The 23950-nt window shown below is 36.4% G+C and overlaps 1 protein-coding gene across 11 annotated transcripts in view; it reads left to right on the top strand.

Moving 5' to 3' along the window:
- PTPRK (protein tyrosine phosphatase receptor type K) overlaps positions 1-23950 on the top strand; it is a 376330-nt gene that overhangs the window by 121368 nt on the left and 231012 nt on the right. For all 11 annotated transcript variants that reach the window (XM_021547162.3, XM_077782215.1, XM_077782216.1 and 8 more), the window contains exon 3: positions 5580-5851. In XM_021547162.3, coding sequence (XP_021402837.2) covers positions 5580-5851 — 272 coding nt within the window. The remainder of the gene's footprint in view (positions 1-5579; positions 5852-23950) is intronic.

Here is a 23950-nt window from a genome sequence, read left to right on the forward strand (position 1 = left end):
AATTAAAAACCCTAACAATATCTATAGTTTTTTTTTTCATAATTTCTTTTGTTTTTTTTTTTTTTTTTCTTTCCTATTTTTTTGTGCCCTAGGGTTGCAGATCTTTACTATATGTTGGGTAACAGAGGGCATCAGGCTGTAATGGTTTGAGGTTTTATTAAACCCAAGCACATGGGGATTTACCTGTAGTATATTTAATGTATTCATAGGCTTTGTTTTTTTTCTTTTGAGAAGAATATCCTCCCTGCAAGAAGAAAAATTTAAGAGCTTTTGACTTTTTATAATTAGCCTTTATTTTTTGCCTTCTTGCACATTACAGAAACACAAGTAAAGGGCTGTCTCAAACTGTCACGCGGAAGGCATTCTCCAAAGAACAAAATAGGCATGAATACTACTGCTTGTGAAATATAATTTTCCGTGAATTAATATATAGATGTTTTTGAACTTTTCTTTGCAGTCTGCTTCCAGTTGCAAGTGTATTTCTCTGTTTCAGTGCCTGTTCTTTGCCTGCAGTCTCTCATAAATGTTGCCCAAAATGTAATCAGGGACTGTGTTACACAGTCATTATTAAAAGATAAAAAGGTCAGGTAGTCTCAAGCTTCAGGATAAGGCCCATGAGTGCCTGGACCCTCCAGTTTGTGTAATTGACATTGCCATTCACAGGCAGAGAAATTACCATAGTATGTCCTCAAAATGGAGATGGTTTGATAGTTAGTTCTTCTTTGGAGGAAAGAGGATTTGTGGGAGCTGAAAACCAGCCTGCTGAAAATTACAAGTTTCACACTTCAAATACAAACCCGTTTTTCAGGAAGCAAGGAAGTGAGAGAAAATAATTTGATCAGGAAACTGCTTTGTCACATTGGTACCTTACAGTGGGCACATTTTATTTTATAGAAGGACTTTTTTTTAAAATCTTAGCATGATTTCTTAGCTTCGATTAACTGCTAGGTGATAAGAGAGCTTGGTTTTCAGTAGGGGATAAAATCTAAGACTTTTCACAATTAATTAGTTAAAGAATTAATTTATTCTGAAATTATATGTCCTTGCCACTAGGACATCAAGTTTAATGCTTATCAAAATAAATAAAAGGCAGTGAAAACTATGAGGTATGTACAGCTATGTTTAATAACATGGCTCAGGGAAATTGTAGTAGCTCTTACTCCACAGCTGTGGAGATGCCTTTTAGCAAGATCATGACTTAAATGCCAAGTAAGCATCAAAATCTTCCTGAAAGATTGATCCTAAAATTGAACTGTTTGCATGAACTTGGTCAAAGCTTAAGAGGCAGTGCCATTTAGCTGTTTCATAATCTGATGTTTCCATTTTGTGTAGGAGAGAATTGGATTGAACTTTTACATCAGGAATAGCATTAGAAGCTATTAACTGGCAAATAGATAGAAGGCACTTCAGAGAAGAAAAGCTAAATGAGACGATGGAGTTTGATTTGGAGAAATCTAAACTACGTTTAAGTAGAAAAAAATAGCACTTAAGCTTCTTGGGGGAAAGGGAATATATTTATGAATTTTAAAGATTGTGAATTCACAAGAATGGAGAAAATTCTTCTGGGAATTACTGAAAGAAGGATGAAACATAATGATTGTCAAACTACAAGAAAAATTTTCAAGAAAAATGTTACTGATGAGTTGTGTGCATTTTGTAACTGCACTAACTGCCAGAGTAACAGAAGACATCAAACTGGAGCATGGTGAAAAATAGGGAGTGAAAGGAATATTTAAGAGTAATGGATCTTTGTCCACGCACAAATGATGCCTTTGGATACTTTTCTTCTTTCATTTCTTTACAACATCATCCAAAGACAAAATTTGCCCTTTCTATCTTTTAAGTAGAAAAAATGAACTTTCTTTCTTCTTTTTCTCCATTGCCCCAAATATGTAGATTTAGTTTTTATTTTTTATTTTTTAAATAATTTAATTTAATTTTTAATTTTTTTACCATTTTGGGATTTAATAGAGTAACTCACTTGCAATTGACTTATTTCTTGTAAAATCTTAGGGGAAACAACACAGTTTAGTGTGTTTTTCCTTCCTTGTTTTCAAGGGAAGTAGGTGTATAACTACTGTTTTATATCTGCTTGTGCCTGACCTTGTTAGGCCAGTAACAATGGGAAAAATCATGCAGCCTGGCTCTACTGGGATTCAATAAAGCACTTAGTACTAGTGTTAACTAGCACTACCTGCTGCTCTTTACCTTGCTGGCAACTCTGATGTGTTGACCTTAGCCAGCTCCTCACCCTGCCGTTTTTTTGTCCTTTCCTCAGCATTACAAGGGGGAAAATAGTGTGGGCAAGCTCATGGGTTGAGACGAAGATAAGGAGATCACTAATTTTGTAAATCACCAGTTACTGTCAAAGATAAAACAGGTTCATCTTGGGGGAAAAAATTAACCAAATTTCCACCGTGCACAGGGAGATGGGAACTGGGGACTGCAGTCAGTCCATTGCGCTTGGTGTCTACTGCTCCTTCCTCCTCTCCCTGTGTCGCTGCTCCAGCCTGGAGCACCACTGTGAATAGTTAGCTGTAACACTTGCTCTAACCTCTCACTGAAAATCTCAGACAGTTAGTTAATCTTGGGAATTAATGAGATTGTGAGCAGTTCCCTTGTTTATACTTTGCATTTCTGCCAAGTCCAATAATATCTTAAGATATTATGAAGATTTTGCAATAATATAATTATTAATAACTGATATTAAGATAAATGGGAGAAAACTCCTAACTCTTTCAATCCTATTGTATTTCTTTACAAGTAAAGAATGACTTTCTTCTGAAAGGTGTAAGAAAATATTTTGTATGTTTTCCAAAGATAAAATTTTCCTGTATAGTTTATTCTGGAATTGGCTTCTGATGTTCTTGGAGTAGGTGTGTGTCTGAGGAGGTATCAGGGTTCTGTACCTTTGTGGAATACAGCTGCTAAAGTTTAAAAAAAGGAGAAGGGAAGTATTTTCCAAGAAGCTGAACAGATTCTTTGGCTTTGTGATACATGGTCTATGAATGCTGTCTGGAGCATTTTATGAAGTGCTGTAGGACGAACATGTAGATAGATGTATGCAAATTCACTGCTAAGTATTTTTAAATTATGAAAAATGAGGTTGAGAAAGTGGAGTACTATAAAATATGTTGATATGTTAAAAATGTATGTTGAAGCTTCCAAAGGCTATAGCAGAATCCCTTACTATAGAAACAAGATCTTTAAATACTTCTAGTTTATTTAAAATTTGAGTTTGATTTGATTTTCCTTCCAATGGTCTTATCGTGAGAGAAGTTGAGAGAAACATTTTAAAAAATCTGCAAAAGTTATCATATTCTATTTCTTCCTTTTCACCCTTCTCCCCCAAAATTCACTTTCAGAAAATGTTGGAGGATTTATCTTCTGTATCCTAGCTTTAGAAATATTAGAAATATTTTTTTTTTAGAAAAAAAATGAAATGCTTTTCACGTATTGCTTAAAAATATTTGCAAGATACAAATAACAAAGGCAAAGAGGCAATTTAGATGGCCATGGACAATTAGTGCTAACTGTGGGAAGCAGTCTGTAACTTTTTGCTGAACTTTTTTAGTTTTCCAACTCTTTATGTGTAAGGAAAAAAACCCAAATTGCTGAAGTACAGCCTTCCCCTGCCACATGCATAGTATTCAGTAACAAAACTTTTGAAAATCTTATTCTCTAGTCTGATAACCAGGTGCTTACAATAACATATGTATTACTGAAATAGAGATTACAAACAAGCATATTATTAAGTTTATTCTAGAGTCAAGGGGCATAAAAACTGCAGGATAAAAACCAGTGGATGTGGTTTACAAATGCTTTCTCAGGCAGTCATCAACTGAATCTAGATGATAATCTTTAAAGACTTAAAGTACCAGCATTCCTAAACAGTATAATAGGATTCCTTTGTGATTTAATAAATGGCTTTTAATAATGAAGAACTAACTAGGAATTGCTACTTTATCAAGTTCTTCAATAGAAAAATAAATAATGGATTCTACATATAATTCTAAATTGCATTGCATTGTAGTAGTTTTCTTTAAACCCTCTTTTAAAGACGACTATTAAAAATATAGATTTCCATGCACTGTGCTTTAATAAAAGCAGCTTTCATTCTATAGTATTTCTTTCTCTCTTTTTTCTGAAATTTTTTAGCACAGACTTGCTTTACAGGCTGGTACATTTAATCCACGTACATAAATTTTCGTCTTTTCCTGAGGAACAGCTTGTGAACAATTTTCAGGATGCCTAATAGAACTGTTTAGGACATAGTAGAACACAATAGTTCCTTGTTGTCTAAAAAGCAAAGGATAAAATTCAACATAAATTTATAATAATTTGTATATACATACTTTATAGAAGATTTTTCACCAGTATTCATATACATACTCCCAGGACTTCTGTGACACTGTTCATTTGGGCAAACATTCACAAATCCATTATTTTTTTTTAAAGTTTAGGTTAAATTTTTAATCTATTTTTGATAGATTTAACCTGAACTTTCCTCACAAGTAAAGACCCTTTATTGTGATGCCCTTTAGGACTGAAAGTAAAAGAAAAATATGTCAACAGGAAGATTCTGGACTCATTAAACAGATGGGTAGGTATATTTAGGGTAGGAAATTTTCCTGTGGCAATGATTCAGATTGTATGTTGAATTGGATTTTCTCACTTGGTCGGGAAGTTCAGCCTGGCATACCCTGTCTAGCAAGTTTTCTTCTGTGGGGTTCACTCACTAGCTCGTACCTGGTCTGAGTTGTCACTGTTGAAGGAATGGATATAATCTAGCTCTGGGCTAGGTTAGATGGCAGCCTGTCTTTACCATCCATTCTGCAGGACAGCAGGACAGACTGATTCATTATTACAGCCTGTAGAGCATGTTGAAACATATGATTTCCACTTTCTGCCATTGTAGCTAGACAGGCACAGCCTGTTTTGTCTTGTGTATATTTGTCATACACATTTTCAAGATGGACACTCTTCTATCTGTAGAAACTTCTGTTATCCTCTTAAATTCATTGGCAAATGGAGCAGCAAACAAAACTTTTCCAAATAAATTTGGCTTGGTGTCCTAAGTCAGCTATTTCCATTGCTAATATATGTCAAATTCAAGTCTGCCTCTTTTTTGGGTAAAAAAGGGTGCGATAAAACTGAATTGAGGAATGTGGACCTTATTTTTTGTTTTGTTTTCAGCAAATCTGCTGAGCATGTTGAGAAAATTTTGGCCTCTGTGACCTCAGAATAATGATGATCCTTTACTTTTGTTATTTTTCCCATCTGTGATCCTGTTTCCAATTATCTGATCCTAAAACCAGAGTAAGAAAAGTTTGTAGGTGGAAACATCCAGAAGGGTTTTCAGAGATATGTGATATCTTCTGTAGGTACTACTTCTGTCATGTGTCCAGCCATTATATAGCCTTTTAGATTTCATGCCACTTGAATTTTGAAGTTTCTGGGATAAGAAAACATGTGCATTTCATTACTTTTCACAGTGAACAATCAGTTTCTCAATATTTACCTTTTTCCTTAATACCACTTTTTTTCCCCCTTCCTTTCTCACTCCCCCCCTTTCTTAGGATCATATATGATAGTGATTTCATCAGACCATGACCCTGGAGAAAAGACTCGACTTCAGCTTCCAACAATGAAAGAAAATGATACTCACTGCATCGATTTCAGCTACCTCCTGTACAGCAAGAATGGAGGAAACCCAGGCACTTTGAACATCCTTGTTAGGGTGAACAAAGGACCACTGGCTAATCCCATCTGGAATGTCACTGGTTCCACTGGCAAAGACTGGCTTCGAGCAGAGTTGGCTGTCAGCACTTTCTGGCCCAATGAGTATCAGGTAAACGTACAATAAATTTACATCACTTTATAGTATTTACTGCAAGGTCCTATTCACTTTGTGTTGTTTTGATCTGTTCTGATGTAGTATTTTCCCAGTGTCTTCAAGTGAAGTGTTCCATTCAGTATAAATAATTGTATGGGAATGGATATGTTTTTATAGCAGATGTCCATAGTTATCTGTTAGTGTACAATAGGAAAAAAAATTAGCTGGAAAAAAGCCTTGTTAAAAGAAGTGGTAAGGTCCAGGAACATCAAAAATTATAAGCTCCCAGAAATAAATTGCCTGTAGAGTTGTAATTTGTACTTGTCTTCCCTCCTCTTTTGTGTATGCCTCTGTTACCGTATCTAATTACATGACCGTAACTGTGTTTTTTTCCACATGACATTTGCTTCATTTGCTGTGCAGGCAGAATGGTGCTCACCTAATGAGCAGCTGTTCAGGATGTGTTTTTTCCCTGTTTGCTTACTATGGGACAAAACCACCTGCAGTGTAGGCCTGTTGTTTGGAGGGAAAAAGTGTTTTGTTATTACTGGATGCTGTTATTTCATTTGTTTGATTAACCTGAAAAAGTACCTGCAGCTGTTTTACTCAGTGGGTATTTGGTGTGAAGGATGGTGTGAATGCCCATCTCATACATGGGCATTTTTGTTCTGGTGTTTAAGAGTGGGAAGCGTTGGATTACATGTGCTCATCTGAATTGTTACACCATGAGGTGTTAATGTGCTTACAGGCCCCTATCTAAATATTTGTCATTAGTGTTCTTGCAAACAGATTGTATATCCAGAGTAGTTATTAAATGAAAGAAAGTGGCTGCTTTATTAATGGTTTTATTGAATAGTGGTATTATAGGAATGTATCCTAAAGTGCCTTTGTCTCAAGTTTGTTGCAATTCCCTACCATCAAAATAACATCCATAAACAAGCTTCTGTGCAAGCAGCCTTGCATATATGATAAAAATTATGTAATTTATGATCATTTTTGTTTAGTTGTTTTTTTTTTTTTTTTCTTTTTGGGTTTTGTTTCCCCGGTTTTAATGCTTTTATTTATAAAGAAGTTTGTTTCATCTACCAGTGGCATTGAAGCTGGTAAAATTTGATTTAAAGTTCTGAAGCCTGGTTCCAAAAAACTTGGCTTTTGAGGAGGTGTTTTATTAACCCTTTTTATGTTGCTAGAAAGAACCATTTGGTGTCCTTAAACAAACCTCGGGAGCCTTTAATAACAGAACAGTAGTGATCAAGTATAGCAGCATTATATGCAGTAAATCAGGTTTCTGCTGACAGATGGCCAGGCTTGACAATGAGATTGGTGGTTGGAGCCCTATCTTAGCAATGTGGCCATTTTTCACTTAAGTTATAACCTTCACATTATCTCTCCATAGACTCTGCTTAAATTCATTCTTTCCCTTGCTTGGTCGTCCAACAGAATATTGAAATAATGTGTAACCCAGTTTATGTTTAAATTAAACATAAACCTGGAGTAGAGCAGGAGGACTGCTAATGCAACCTGCTGTGATTTGCGGCCAACTTGCACAATTGCTTTTATGAACAGGAGGGAAATCTGTGTGCTGTATATGCACAGCTGCTTGTTTGCACAAACGTGGTTGGAATTTTTGTGCTTTCAGTTCTTTCAGCTCTCAAGATTCTAGTTTAACATCACTCTTGGTATATTTTTGGGTTTTTTTGGGGGTTTTTCCCCTTACTTTTCAGTTGAGATTTTTCTCATATGTGTTCCATGCTGTACACTTGTAGCTTGTGATCTTGGCACTTTTATCTACCTGCTGGTCCATGAGTTTAGCTAGCACTGAGGAAAATTTGCACTGGTTTCTATAACAAGAATTGGAATTGGATCCTTGCCTGTACAAGCAAGGTCACTATTAAAGATCACTGCTGAGCACAATTGTTTGCATGTACTTTGTTACAATCAGGTAAACTTCACTGCTGTTTCCTTCGCTTTTAAGTGACAGAGGAGAGTAGAGATTATCAGCAGCTGAATAGCACAGGTTGTACTCTAAAGCAAGTCTTGTGTGGTGACCTGGAGGTAGCAGCATGGCCAAGTAGGCTGTAATAACAAGAGTGTTGCACCTTGGCTAATTAGCTTTTAAACAGCATTTGTGTACTCTGCTGTGTTCTGTTGAAACATTACTGCTTCCTGTTCAAAACTATCATGTTTTGCATGTCACCGTAGTTTATTCAGTTTATGCATTTTTGGATTAATTTAACATTTCCTTTTATTTACAGGAATATATTATTAAAATAATCCATTTCCTTAACTTTCTTTAACTGTATTCTGCTGGGAAATTATTTATATATTTATTTTCTGACAAAACATAGTACAGTTTATTGTAATAGCTTTACTGGTAAAAGTTTTTATCTAGTTTTGTACCCTGTCTCTGCTGGCAGATAGCAGTGGAAGCTTCTAGAAGAGTTCAGGAACAGGACAAACTCATGGTCATACCTTCCCCACAATGCACTTCCAGCCTTAACAGGCACTTTGAGCTTAAGAATCTAAGTGGTGCCCTTCTGTGTTTCTGTATTCCTCATTTTTTTTTTGTTTTTGTTTTTGGGTTTTTTTTTTTGTTGTTGTTGGGTTTTTTTGGGGGTTTTTTTGCAGTGATTTAAGCTTCTAGTGTCTACAGTATACATGACAAGGAATTCTGATGTAAATTCCATGTTAGAACTATTTCTGGGGATTTCTCCTAGCCTGGGGCCTGTAATTCTTCAGTTGTCATATTTTGCATGTGGGGTGTTTCAGAAGTCCTGTAATGATGCAATCTGTCTCCTGTCTCCTGCTAGCAAGGCATCTGCAACCACTATTCTGCTTGTTTAACATGCGGATGGACTCTTGAAGAAAAGGGTTTGATTAGACAATCCCTAGGGATCAAGGTTGATATGATTTTGGTACTTGTTAGTTCTGGAATATTTTTCTTATCACTCTGTTGGAAATATGCTACCTTTGACCTGCTTCAAGTTTGCTTCAAAAGAAAACTATTTTGGGATTTTTGTTGTTTAAACTTTTTAAGTGACTAGGAGTTTCATCTCTTTGTTTTCTTTTTTGGTTTTACTGTAATTAATTTATTTTAGTTGAGATGCTTATTCCTGTCTGGATGAATTGTTTCATCTAATGCTTCTGTTCATTTCCTCAGGTTCTCTCCTGCTTTGCACAGTAGGGGTTATCTGACTGCTGAGGGCTGTCCCTTTCTGCTTCTGTCACAGACATTTCTCCACTTTCCTTCCTACCTATGTCATCCCTTCATTGTTTGATTTTGTTTGTGGTTTGTTTTATTTTGTTTTTCTAACACTGTCTCCCAAAAGTCCCTGTTTACTATTTTTTGTATGGTCTCCCCCTCACCCTCAGCAGATTCGTTTTGCTTCCACTGGATCACGTCTGTGGTTACGCACATATGAGGTCCTTATTGAAATGTGAACCATGGGCTTTTCAGTTTTGATTTTATATTACATATCTGATGTTTGTATCAGAAACTGGTAAATAAACTCTTGACTTGGAACCATAAGTTTCAAACTTATAAAACAACAATTACTTGGTTTCTTTATGGTTCTTTAAAACACCATACAGTAGTGGTGCTCTGTAGTTTAGCAAATGTGCTGGCAGTGATGTTGCACTTGGAAGTATAGCTGCCAAAGTAAAGATACTGAACTGCACTGAGCAGGTCTTTAATCAGTTCAGAAATACTGCAGGAACATGCTGGAAAGCCAAATAATTTTCTTGCAGAATTGTGAATCCTGATTTGGATAATTAATTTGTTCTTTATTATAATACTGATGATTTATTGGATTTGCAAGAGTTTAAATTGCTCACACGTCTTGGAAAATTACTTTCCTTTATGATCTTGAAAGGTCTTGGAACTGTAATGGAAGTATAACAGGAGGATGGTAGACTGAGGATTGAGTAATAGTGTATAAAGTAAGGCCATATGCCACATAAGGAAGGAAACAGATTTCTTGTGGAATACGAGAATTTGTTGCCTTTTTGGGTATAAGATCACTGTTCTGAACTTGTAGACATGTGAGACTCTAAACAAGCTGCATGCAGAAAAATTTAGGAAGACAGGGGCTTAGATGTGATTTAGTCATTTGATATACCTAAGAAAGGAAAGATACAAGTGAAATGGAAAGTACCTGTGTAGAACTGAGTTACAGGCTAATTTTAGAAGAAAGCCACCCTCCCAAACTCCATCTTTCTACTTACAAGGCAAAGGTCCTGTTTGTATATATGTGCTTTACCCTTGAAATATTAACATCAAGAAAGTACAAAAATATATTAAAAAAATCAGCACCATTCCAAATGGCTGATATTTTCATAGGCCCTTATTTAGAATATTTTGGAATACAGAAAATTACTGATAATAATACTAAAGACACACTTTAAAAATAAAACTTGGAGCTAGTGTAAGTTTTTTGAGTATTTGAATGTAACAATGTAGTATGGAAAGTGCTTTTCCTGAAAATTTTGAGCAACACTGATAAGCAGCCAACCAGTTAATGTTACAACTCTCTGTATAAGTATTGGATGCTCAGTTGCAAGACAGTGAAAATTGTCTGATGGGAATCTCATCATGAGGAGGAATTCAGGGGCAGAGGAGAGAGATCTGTAACACTGTGTGAGAGGCAATACTGAAGTAGGCTAAGTTATCTGGCCTAGAAAAAGACCTAATTTAGAGGCATATGATAGAATTCTCAAAACTCTCACTAATATGAAGGGACATCCTCTTCCAGATCAAGAATTAGGGGCCTTTTTGGTCTGGTGGGTAAACCAGACTGAAAAAAGTGAGTGGAGGTTGGTCACACTGCAGGCTTCAGACCCATGAATGTGCCTGACAGAAATACCTGCTATGGATGCCCAGCCTTCTCCACCCCACAAGTTGATGTGTGCTTAACTTTTTTCTGGATTCCTAAATGTAATCTAATTTTTTATTCTGTGGTTATTTAAACCAGTTTGGTCATATTTTGTGTAAGTTTTTGACTGGCTGTAGAAATAAGACCTGGCTTTGTCTGCCACTACCACCATTTCCTTTCAATCTCACTTAGAGTAGCGTAATATTTTATACTTTTTTAAATTGAAATTTAAAATTAAGCCTTTTAAATTATTCAAATTTCTAAGTATTCTTAAAAATAAAGTATTAATTAGAACCTTCTGGAAAGATGGTTGCTATTTCATTCTAGTAGAGATATAAAAATTGTTTCTTAAAATATTTGTAAAAGATGAGTTAGCTATATAATTAAAGAAATCTGAGGTAATAGTTAATAAACTGAGAGATTTTTTTTTTTCTTAAACTTGGAACAGGTTGTATTTGCAGGTAGTACAAGTCACTGAAATATTCCTTGTGAGGTGCATCATCCTTTAGCACTCTGTTTGAGGAATAACTCCATTGAGAATGCTTTGTAGCTTTCAAGAATTTAGAGTGACAATAAACTATTTTGTCTCTTGTTCATTACTGCACAATGAAATGGCTTATAGATTTGTTTCCTTTGTCTTCCTTCTTTCCTTCATGTGTTTCCCCAGATGAAAGCACTTTTAACTGCCTCACTATGTAACACTATCTCTAATGTTTGAAAATACCTCCAATGAGGAATGATGTTGCTTTCTCATCAGAAACACTTTCTAAACCCCTAAGTGTTCTCCTATTACTTTCTAGGCAGCACTTAAAAAGAAGACTTCTTCTTTATACAGTTAATTGAAGAGTTAGTTAGCAAAATACTTTTTAAATAATGAACTTTCTTATTGCTTTTCCAAGGCTTGCTAGTACAAACAAAACGCCAGCTTTTTTAACTGCTAGGATAAACATGAATGCGTGCAAGCAGATCTGTCACATTTCTCTCTCAGTTCTTCCAAGATATTTATTGATTTGGTGATGACAAACCACATAACTTCCAATAGAGTGATTACCAGAACCATTTTAATAATTTAGTTTTGCAGATCACAAAGCACTCACAGCTCTCAAAGGGCTTGTACAAGTACTGACTTATTCCAGTATTCAAACTGGGAAATCACAGTTCACGGAGTTGAAAGTGAGCATTGCCCAAACAAGCCTTGTCACAGCTGAAGTGCCAGCATCTAGGTTTTCCATAACACCATTGGAGACTTCTTGGAAACTCTTTATTTTTTCTTTGAGACAACAAGCAGGCTTTGACTGTTAGTTCTGTGGCATTGTTTCAGCAGGCCAGACACAATGTGCTTTCTTTCCTTCCAGAGTTAGCTCATTTATGGGCACAGGAAATTCCTGAGGGATAGGTGAATGGTGGTGGTGGAAAAGCAGATAAATGATGATATATGCTGTTGGCCTTTTCCCCACCTATTGTGTTGTCTCCTCCTGCCCACCACCTTTCTTTTTTTATTTACGAACTTTAAAATCGCCTTAAGGAGATGTATATAATAACTTTCCTAGCTTGGTGGGTTTGACTTTTGTTAGCCTATTTTTATGAGACCTAATTTATTCTGGGGTCTGCTGCATTAAATAAGAGCCAAGCTGATTAATTAGTATCAAGGAATTATTAAAATTAAAAATAGCAGAAATTACTGTTCATAGGATGAAATGTGTCTGCCATGTCTAGGTCAGTGATCCAAGCTGTACTTCATCTTTGTAAGCAGAGATGGCTCTGCCTCCACAAAACACCTAGAACTCCATTCCAGTAGGGTGTAGAATAAATTACTTTGGTTGTTACAGGCTAGAGAACTGTAGAAGCTGAGCAGTTGTTTCTGTGGCTCTATTCTTAGTCCTACAAAAAAAACCTGAATTCACAGAATTTAGAAGATGAAGAGTTTGTATTCTGAAAAAAGAAATGTCAGCAGTTTACATCTTCCCTTTTCCTTTGCTTAAAATTTTCATTATTATCTTTTCCACTGCTTTCCTTTGTTATATTACAGTTTGTGAGGAGCTTTCTTTTGTTGTACTGTGCTCTGGGTTTCATTTGCTGCACTTTCCTGATCTGCACTTAAAGGAGAGTAGAAATATTATACTTGAAGTACTGAAGTATTGTAAGGAATTGCATAGCTCTACATACAAGACTCTTCAATTCTCTTTCCATCAAATAATGTAGTGCCAATGAGGCTGATGAAGATTTTGACCTTTTTTCACTGTTCCCTGCAAAATAGTGATTATCTTCAGAGTGAAGTGATGAAAATTTAGTAGATGCTAGGTGTTTTCCAAAGCAGTGAATGATTTGGAGGTTAGTATGGCATATGAATCTGTTTTATGAATTACCTTAATAATACCTAAAAATCTTAAGTGGAGCACTATTGGCTGTAAACTCCCGAGGACTTACTTTGAGGTAAATATATAATAATTTTAGCTGGTGCTTAATTACTGGGGAGATATATGTGACTTTAACCTCAGTGTTCTTTCAGAAAACATTCCTTGCATCTGCAAGGTGGTATGCAAATTTTGTATTAACCTTGATTACCAAGACTATGAAAAGCCTGTAGCATTCTCCTCCCTGTCATACTGCAAGCACTGTCAGGCAGTGAAGTGGAAAGCACAGTATTGCTAATCAGCCATCTGATTCATTTTTTTTTTTTTTCAAAAATACAAGATTGACTTAAATCATGGTGTGTAAATAAAGAAGTTCTGGATATGGTTCCTTTTGTAGAGATTATTCTTTTTTAGGATTTTAGTCTATAATTGAAAAGCATAATTACTTGTTACATAAGAAGCTCAGATTTTGTCATATTTTTATCAGCTTCTGCAAGTTCCTATCCCTTTCTAAGAAAAATTGTGAATATCACACTATCAAGGAGCTGGCAATGATATACTCTTCCACTTGGCTCTTTTATTCACATGAAAAGTGAAATGAATGAAAGAGGATTATGGCAGAAATCAGTGATATATGCTTGAAGTAGATAGTTAAAAGAAAGCAGAAATTGATAATACTTTCATTTCATTATATGGGTTCTGAAAAGATTGAGTAATGAATTGTGCTCTGCTAGGGGTTTTCGGACTACCCCTAAGTGAAAGAGAATAAAAGAAAAAATATAATAGTGCAGTATTGAATCATTATCAGAAAGTTCACTAAAATCTCTGTACTTCAAAGTTGCAAACCAGTCAGTCTCTACATTCATGGGCCCTGAAAGTCAGGGTTTTGGGTTTAAAAGTCTGAACTCATCAATTCAACACTGATAAGATATATTTTTAGGTAATTTTTGCTGTGAAGCATTGTATGCTGCCAGTAGTCTGTATTTCCCCTGATCAACCCCTAGGGCCTCTTTGGTGTTGTGGTTTAATCCCACCTGGCAATGAAGCCCCACACATTCCCTTCCTCTCTTCCACCTTCCTGGTGGGATGGGGAAGAGAATTGGAATGGCAAAGCCAAGAAAACTTGTACATTGAGCTAAATAGATTAATAGGTAAAGCAAAAGCTGTGAGTGCAAGTAAAGCAAAACAAGGAGTTAATTCACTATTTCCCATGGGCAGGCAGGTGTTCAGCCACCTCCAGGAAGGCAGGGCTCCATCACATGTAACAGGACTTGGGAAGACAAATGGTATGAGTCTGAATGTCCCCTCTTTTTCCTTCTTCTCCCATCTTTATGTGCTGAGTATGATGCTAGCATATAAAGATGGGAGATGATGTGGTGTGGGCATCCCTTTGGTCACTTGTGTGTTGGGCAGTCAGATGTTTTGGGTGTGCCCCCTCCCAACCTGTGCACCCCCAGCCTACTCACTGGAGGGGTGCTGTGAAAAGCAGAAAAAGCCTTGGCTCTGTGCAGCCACTGCTCAGCAGTAACTAAAACATCCCTGTGTTATCAACGCTGTTTCCAGCACAAATCCAAAACATTACCTTAGTATGAAAAAAATGAGCTACTATGAAAAAACATGAGCTCTATCCCAGCCAAAACCAGTACAGTTAGAAAAAAAATAATACTGAGAATTATGCAGCACCTTAACTTTCTTTTGTCCTTTTCTGACTTTTTATTTGGGGCAAGATGAAATGCTCAAGAAGAATTTTTTGAGTATGTGCACATCATACTATAATGTATTGGTTGTTTTGATAGTTTTATTTAAAATATTTTCTCTTTTTCTAATGCTAAATGGTGAACAAGCCTGAGGCTTGGAGTAAAGTCAAAAGGTATTCTTCATCCAGACTAGTATGCAATAGGAATCCCATGTTGACTGGTGATATGACCTCCTCAGAGAGAAATAAGTACCTCATACCTTTATAAGTCTCTTTACCCTGCATGTGCTTATTTTCTGAAGTTTATACTTCGTTTGAAGTGACATTGGAAAAACAACTGACATAGTTGCTCTGAAGGAGAAAATAATCAAAATTCAAAGATGGGGGGAAATGTATAAATTTATTTGTGCTAGAATCACATTCTGATCAAATGTACAAGGTCCATGTATTTAAACAAACTGGTATTGAATTTTCTGTTTTGTCCAGAAGATATTACAAAGCATTTTAAAGTCACCCTCCTTGCTTCTCTTACCAGAGTGAAGTAAATTATACCCCTGTTCTGGAAGTTCTGAAACACTGTCTGAAGTAGAACAACTTTCTGGCCTTAAGATAGTGATGGGAAATTTGCAAACAGGCAATTGCCCTGTGGGAGACAGAGCAATGGCACAGTCAGACAGATAGTTTTCCAGGCTCCAAGCCAGGAATGATTGCATTGGTGTCTTTACAGACATGTTATTTTCCTCTTAGAGAATTCTTCCCCTTCTTCCTAGTCAGTTATGGAGCTCCTTCACTATATTCTTTAAATATATTTATGTCCAGCTGCTAGAAGAGCTAAAGAATTGCTATAAAATATTTTGGAGTGGATTCCTTCAGCAAAGTATCCTAACTACCTACAAGTGCAACCTAAGCTGTTTTCTTCCTGTTGTTTTTTTGGTTTATTTGTTTTGGGTTTTGGTGGCCTCAGTATCTTCTGAAGCCTTTTATATGCCTTCCATGAGACTTTTTCATGTACTATTCATTTGCTGGAGTGTGTCCTATAGCTGGAAACCTTTGTGGCTTTGGTGATGCATTTGCCAAGATTACTGCATGTCTCCTTGTGTCACAGACAAGCAACAGCAAATGGAAGCCCAAGAGCACTGTTAGTGCTGGACAGCTGCAAGGCAGAGCAAAGACATGTTTTCCCTGCTCATGTACTGATTGTGTGGGCACCCCTACTAATGCAGGGCAGAGGAATTAATGGGGTTGTTGCAGTGTTATTTTACTAACCTGCTGTGGTGTGCACATCATATTTACTGGAGGTAGTTGTGTGTGCCTGTTTGGTGGTTGTGTGTGACTTACCTTTAGAAATTTCATAATGTAAATTGTTAGTCTAGAGTCAGCTTTTTGGCTTGGGTTACTTTTTTTTCCATAATTGTCAGTTTTGCTGCCTTTGCTATGTTCTCCAGGCAATTGATGTATCTCACAGGTTGTGCATTATTCAGTAGGTGGTAGTTGTTAGAAGAAAATAATTCTCACCTGGAAGTGGTAGTAGCAGTTTGCTGCTATCTATGGAATGAAATTACTTACAAGCAAGAAAAGCATATTTGTTCAATGTGAATGACTATGATAAGCCTTTAAATAAATTAAATAACACAAGTCCTGTAATTCCAGTCTTCATAGTGCATTGTTGAATTACCGAAAGATAAATCAAATATTAGGGAATTTGTGGTAGCACTCAACTGGTGGTGGCCTTAAGGCACCATACAGAACAAGAGGGTTTTGTAACTCAGTGGAGATATGGCTTTCTGGGGGTATCATCCTACGACTGAGTTTTGTGGAAGGGAGAAGAAACAGCAGTTGTGCCAGATCCAGCAGCAGACACCTAAAGTGTTTTAGGGATTAATGCATGCTTAGGGCATTGCCAGTGCACCTTGCAAGGCATAGAAAACAAGGAGAATGGAATGAGTGATGATACTGCATCTTCCAGTTGTCAGACTGATCTAGTGTATGTGTCTGCCCTTTGGGTGAGCATTATGCTCATGTCATGTAACTTTGGTGGGTTTGAGCATTGGTTGATTTGCTTGGACCAGATTAGCTTCAGGTATTGCAGCTGACTGGTTCACTTCACAAGTAGATTTCATCTGAAAATGAAAAAAGCCCCCAAGAAACAAAGAAACAAACCCAATGTCCAAACAGTTCAAAAATGAACATTTTCTGTCTTTGTGTACTTCTAGGCAAGAATAGAAAGATAGCCTTCACTTAGTCTGATTTTTTTTTTTTTTTCCTTCTTTCTTTGTGACAATTTAAAGATGCACATGCTCAGGTCCACACTCTCTCACATGAGTTGATCCCCTGTTTCTCACCCTTTTCTTTTTCACCATGCCTGGGGGATTACTGTAAACTTTCAAACTTCCAGTAAATTAATTAATTAAGAAACAATTACAACCTGCATAGTTTGTCTTTCCCCTGCCTTTTCTTTTTTTTTTTTTTTTTTTTTTTTTTTTTTTTTTTTTTGTTACTTGTTATATTCAATATAATAGCTTTGTTGTGTGTCTGCACTGGCAACTGGTTTGCTCCTTCATAGGTTTAGTAGTTAAAAGAAAATCAGCCCATGATACACCTGAATTGCCATGTTTAACTTTGATGAACAGAACATTGGGATTTCTCTAATTCTGTTCCCTGCTTTCCCCTCCTGCTATACCCACAGCTTCATGCAAGCAGCAAAAAACCTTAATCAAACCCTTCCCTTTTTCCATAATGGTTAGCCAAGGGGATAACAAGTTTTTGTTACTATACCTGTATATTTGTAATGTTTTTTAATGTAAAACTTAAATGCAGAGTAGCAATCTGGGTTTTTTTTGTTTGTTTTGTTGTTTTTGTTTTTTTTTTTTTTTTTGTGGGAGAGAGATGAGCCCTTCACGTTGATCCCTATAGGAACTGGATTATTAAACTATTTGTAATGTAGTGAAATTTGTGATAAGTTTTCAAAATATGGTTATGCTTTTATACAGGTTAAAATATCAAGCAGCTTGCAATGCATTTTCAGGTTGCTAAACATAGTTTTCTGTCACAGTCAGAAGATCAGTTGTGCACTTAGTTATGAGGTCTTAACAGACCATGTATTTGAACAATGAAATGGAAATTAGCAGCAGCTGTCTGGTTTTCCAAAAAGAGCTGGAATGTCAGATGTACTTATCTGGGTAGTGTTGAATTCAATCTGAATTACATTTCTGGGTGTTGATTTACTACTGTTTGTCCAAAGTATAATGTGTAGCATAACCAATATGTTTTAAAATGCTATGCAAGTAGTTTCAGTTTTGTTTGTCTTGTTTCAGAAATCCTACTGAAATGGAACATGGCATGCATTTTAATGTATTATTTGTTTACATATGTTAGATAAATGTGGCATAGCGCATTGAAACAGAAAAATGTGTTAAGTGGGTATTTTGTCACAACAAAACAGTTAAATCAGACACAAGCTTTTTCTGTCTGTAGCTTTACAGAACCATTGTTTAGGTTCAACACATTTGAATAAAGAACTGCCCCCCAAATTAAAACGGTTTTTCCCCCCCGCCCCATTTTTTTATCCCTTCTAAAATTGTAAGAGTATGGAATTTATCTCCCACTTGCCCCCCCCCCCCCTTTTTTTTTTTCTTTCTCCCCCTCTTTTTTTAAAATTTTCTTCCACCCTCTCTCTCCCCTTGTCATGGGTATTGTGTGTGTTAAGATAGCACTGAAAAGTGCAGCTGCTTCAGACCGTTGTTGGCTGTGGTCAAATCTGCAATGGCAAAGTCTGCTGAAATACAAGTGCCTTCACTTCTGAAGTTAAGAGAGAGCTTTATTTTGACCAAGTGTGATATCTTATTCTGAAAAAGAAGTGATAGGATCAGTAGCAATAAACTTAGTTTCTTTTACAGATATTCTTAATAATCATGTAGTGGGTTGTAATTTTACTCAGAAGTAAAATCATAACAAATGTAAGTAATTTTCTTCTCCATCTTAGTTAGATTGTTATTTAAATTGGGAAAACAAGTTTCTCCATTTTAAAATCCAGAATAGTCCAGCAAGACTACTGCAAAATTAAAACTGGTTCTGCAAGTCCTGTGTATGGCTGAGATTCAAGACAGCTTCCCTGCTATGAAAGACCTTCAACCAAAACTCTGCAGAAAGCACCTTGGTACCTGATGTATTCCAAATTCTTGTACTTTTTCAGCAATCTTTTCTGAAAAGTTTGAGGGAAGGCTACTTTAGTTTGTGCCATGATGGGAACAAAGCATAGCACATGAAAAAATAAGTTAATGCTGTTATTTTGCAAATGCAGCCTCCTTGGTGCAGTTTACATCCTTTCTGAGCAGGTTCATGCTGTAGCTGTAAAAAAATTAAATCTATTACATACTAAAAAATTGCAAGCTCTGCAAAACAAAACCTAACTATATCACACAGTAAAAAACAAATCTTTGCATTCTGGGCTGGTAAGTAGCCTAAGTTTGCTGAAAAATGTGGCGCTTTCCTGCTGGGTGTGGTGGGCAGGGTTGCATAGCAGAGCAGGAGGGGATGCAGGGGAGTGGTTTGAGGTTTTTAGCCTGTGGGTCAGCACAGTGCTGCTTTTAATGCTGAGACCTTTGTTTGCTTAACCTGGGCTGTGTCAAAACTACCTGGGACTTCTAACTTGATCCTGCACTCAGCAAACCAGTCCTTATTGATTTTTGGGAACAAAAGGCTGTATTTAAGATCAGGGAGGTTGTTTTCTCAGGGCTGACTGGCACAAAATCTTGCTGCAGTACTGTTTGGAGACTTGGCTTTACTTTAGGAAGGTTTGTAGCCTTTGTGTTGGGGAAAGGAAGTCTCTGAACCCATGACAAATGCAAAATACCTGTAGGCCTTTATTTTTTTTTTTTTTTTTTTTTTTTTTTTTTTTTTTTTTTTTTTTTTTTTTTTTTCTTCCAGAAATCTGCAGCTGATCATGAAGGGGTAAATTGCAGGGAAGGCTCCAAATGCAGAGCACAAGCTGCTGAAACAGTCAGCACCAGAGGGTAAAGGTGGGGAGAATAATGGAAAGTTGAGGACAATGGAAAATTGTCACTTGAGCTGCAACTTCCTAGAACTCGGATATCAGTACTTGGCATAGATCTTTCTGGAGGCATCATTTAATGGCCAGTTAAGTGGCCTCTGAAGAGCCAATAGTGGCAGGAAGTGAATGCCAGCAGTAGTTCTAGGGAGAGTTGTTTTTTTTTTTTTTTTTTTTTTTTTGTTTTGTTTTGTTTTTTTTTTTTACAAAAAATATTAATGATTAAATATTTGCTTTCAGAAAATAATGTCAAAGTGAGAATTTAATCTACTTCCTAAAATGTAATCAATAAGTTTAGTGTGCTTATTTGCAAAACAAAGCAAAATCCAAAGTAATTTCTTTTGAAATGGGAAGAAAAAAAATATCAAGTGCAGTTTTTGTAAAAATGTAAAACCAGATCAATTTCAAGCCATATCACTGTGTAAATTATAGTAATTGCAGTATTGTCTGGTCAAGTCAATTAATTCCAGAGTGAGAATAGGGCTATATACTTGATGCCTCTGAAGATCACATAGGGGAGGTGTGCAGCTGCAAATGGAACTCATTTCTGTAGAAGCTCCAAGATGAAATTACTTTTTCCCGAACACTTCTCTGAAAGTGCTAGAGGAAGCTAACTCTGAACATCTGAAAAATGATCCAGGAAAATTTGTCAATCACAGAAAGCGGACCTCTGATCTTCCATTAGTATCATCCATATAGTTTCAAATCTGATGAGTTTAATAAAAAAAGATGACACAGTTTGTGTTTACACGAAAATTGGTTTCATTTGACTGCTTCATTTTTATCAGTTCAATTACTATAATTTTAAATGTAGTATTTTTTCATGGTGTACAAAGGAGCCTTATTGCAGATCTTAATTGCATTTCTAAATTCTTCAATTCCATGTAAATATTGTGAATTTACGTTGATAAGTAATTTATACCAATGTTATTTAGTGTTGAAGTTTTTACAGGTATGTCCTCCTCTAGTTCCAGAGTGATGATATTTAATATATAATTAAACATCAACAATTAGGGCTATAGAAGTTTCTGTATTTCTGCTCTAATGCAATTACAAAGTTAAATTGGCTATGTAGGGAATAGGAATAAAATTTGGTTGCAAAACTGATAAAGATTACCTGCAGAAATATGCTAAATATTCAGCAAAGAATATTTTCTAGAAAGTTTTTGTTGGCTTTTTTTTTTTGTACAATATAAAAAGAGTGCTAAATAAGTTTGTATTCTAGATGCTACTATGGTATAATTTTTTTCAGGAAGGGATTAATATCCTTCTGAAATTCTCCAGGGAGAATTTTTACACAACCTAGCTGAAATAAAACTTAGATCTGTGGGTTTTACTGGGAAAATCAGATGTGGGTGTTAGTGGGCTTTAATATGTTTTTGCTTATTGTTTTTTTCTGTTGGTAGCTAATGTACCTAAGCTTTGATTTTCTTAGTATTAAGATGTATCGGGTGGCTGCCATTGGAGGCAAGTTCCCATATAAATGTGGGAATAGTGTTTCCTCTTGCTCTTATTACTGTGGCAGATAGCAGTAATTAAAGGCATCTTTAAATATGGTGTTTTAGTTTCTCCTTCAGGTTTTCTCTCCCAAGCCAATTAAAATGAAAAATACCCCTCTATGCTCCATCCACTGATTGTGTGTTGCTGTGTTATCCCTTCATTTCCACCGAGTTCATTGGTAGCTTTATATCAGCAGCATAAAGCACCAAATTACCTAAGATTCAAACCTCTGGCAGCTTTTTTTCTACCTTGTATTCCATCATCACCTTCTACCTAATTTGAAAATTCATCACCCATATTACAGCATTTAGTATTTTAATTTTATAAATGAATCTTTGTGATTTTTCTCAAAGGAGTAATTTGCTCCTTCATGGTTGTTTCCTTTCCTGTAAATGAGTTGTTGGTATTGTGCTGGCTGTAAGCTGCCTTTTCTAGGGATGATTGATGCTGAGCCGGCATGCTAAGGCATGGTGCAGGCCAAAGGAAACATTGGTCCTGAAAACAAGTAACAAAGTAATTCATGCTCAGTTTGAGCATGAATTGCTCTGTCTCTTCTGATTAGCAGCAGCAGCATCTCAGGACATGCATTTTCTGAAGTGGAATGTAAACAGTTTTTAAGAACTGGTCCTTGATAACTGATACAGATATTTTGTGCATACTAATCTTTGTCATGTCTTGCAGGCATGTACCCATCACTGAAATCAGCCTGTTTAGAGTTTTTGGTAGCACACATGCAGTATTTATGAGTCACTGTGGCAGCTCTAGGTTGTCAGTGTTATACAGAAAAGAGATTGAGGCCAGTTAACTGAGCATGTTTAACTATAGTAAGAGATGACTTGCATGGGGTGTGTTAAAAAACTGTTCTTCTGGTTCATTCCCTGTGAAATCAAAGTGGACAACTTAGGTGTATAGAAGCCCAAATCAGCACTAAAACGCAGCCAGAATGCAGTACAGTGTGATTGCTGATAGACAACTAATGCTGTGCAATGGAACAACATGTTCAAGAAATCCCCAGGGAAGGTCCACTGTACCACTGACTTCAGCCTCTCCCATTCAAATTTGTAACAATCACCAGGTCCAGTTTGCCTGGCATCACAGTGGAGATAGAGACACAGTCCATGCTGGGCCCATTTTAGTCCTTCCAAGGTCACAAATAGAGATGTAGTGAGAGCAATGAGCAGCTGGAGAATAAAGAAATTATTAATTTTACAAAGGCAGTCTGCATGAGGAAGATTTGTGATGGACACAGTGTTAGCTTAGCATGCATTTCATACAGTAAGCATTGAGAATTAATGAGATATATTACTTCAAAATAACATGATGACTATGTTTTGTATATGTAGCTTCTCTATGGCTCTGGAGCTGGGGAACAAAGCCAATACTGCTGTATCTAATGTCAGCTAACAGTGCTGAGGCTTAACATTTTTTTGGTGTCTTCAGTGGTTATTTCTAATACAAGGATTAAAAAAATAGTTTAATTATATATGTTTGTATTAATCTACTACCAGTAGTAAGTTCCCCATTTATGAACATTTGAGACAAATTGTATTCACACTTAGCAGATGTATACTGTAAACTAACATGAAGCCTCATATTCCCGTGTGGCTTTTGAACATGTACATGTTAAAAACAGCCTCCTGGCACAGGTAAGGCATTTCTGGGCTGCTTTCAGAAGAAGCTGACTTTGCAACTTGAGCCCATATTGACTTGCTTCTGCTTATGACAAGTCTGCCTTAGCAGCAGCCTGTGTTGTGCAGATTTTGTTGTTGCAGGACAGTTCTATTTCAGGGGAAAACTGAAAACCAGGCAATTCAGGGGAAAACTGAAAAAGACTTAAATTGCCCTCTTTTATCTTTAAATCACTTCCATCAGAAATAAAAGATGATTACTTCCCATGTGTAGTTACTATCATGTCATCTTAGTTCAGGTTATTTTCACTCACTCAAGAGGCCTAGGTGGGAAGGATGGGAGATGGCAGTGGTGCTAACTGAGCTCATCAAAGCTGCAAAGGTTTTACATTTTGTGTGCCAAAGAGGCAACTGAACTGCAGTGGAAAAGCAATTATATTTCTCAAGATAAAAGAAGCTTTTGATAGACGTGTGGTTTAGTTCAACTTCCTAAATAATATGAAACATAGCAGTAAAAAGCTTCTGCATCTGTCCATGTAACTACACTTGCTCAACATGAAATTTTTTCCTCTCCCTCTGATTTCTGAAGGACAAGTCTGTGCTGGCAAATTCTGCATTGTGTAGATAATGGTGTACAAGTAAGTAGACCCTATTGTGATGAATTGTGGGGATTACTTTATATTTAGTAATTTGTGAGCACCTGTTATTAAATAGATCTTTATGTAGCTATTCTTGTTTCAAAATATTATATTTCTGTTTGCTCTTAGCTACTGGTTCTGTCAGAATGCCCTCACCTTGGACTTGTTAATGAGCAGCTGTACTGAGTAACTGCATGTAGACAAGACTGCAGTCTTTCCTGATGAGCACAAATACATATTTATCCAAGTAGCTGAAACTGTTAACAGATGGCAGATGGAAGTAAAAACATATTGTGTGCGCTGCTCCTTCTTTCTATGTTCTTCCCCCTCCTCTATTTGGGGAAACCAAAGAGAGAATTATCATGTGTTCTTGAAAAGTG

The sequence above is a fragment of the Lonchura striata genome, chromosome 3 (genome assembly GCF_046129695.1).
Source record: "Lonchura striata isolate bLonStr1 chromosome 3, bLonStr1.mat, whole genome shotgun sequence".
Classification (NCBI taxonomy): domain Eukaryota; kingdom Metazoa; phylum Chordata; class Aves; order Passeriformes; family Estrildidae; genus Lonchura; species Lonchura striata.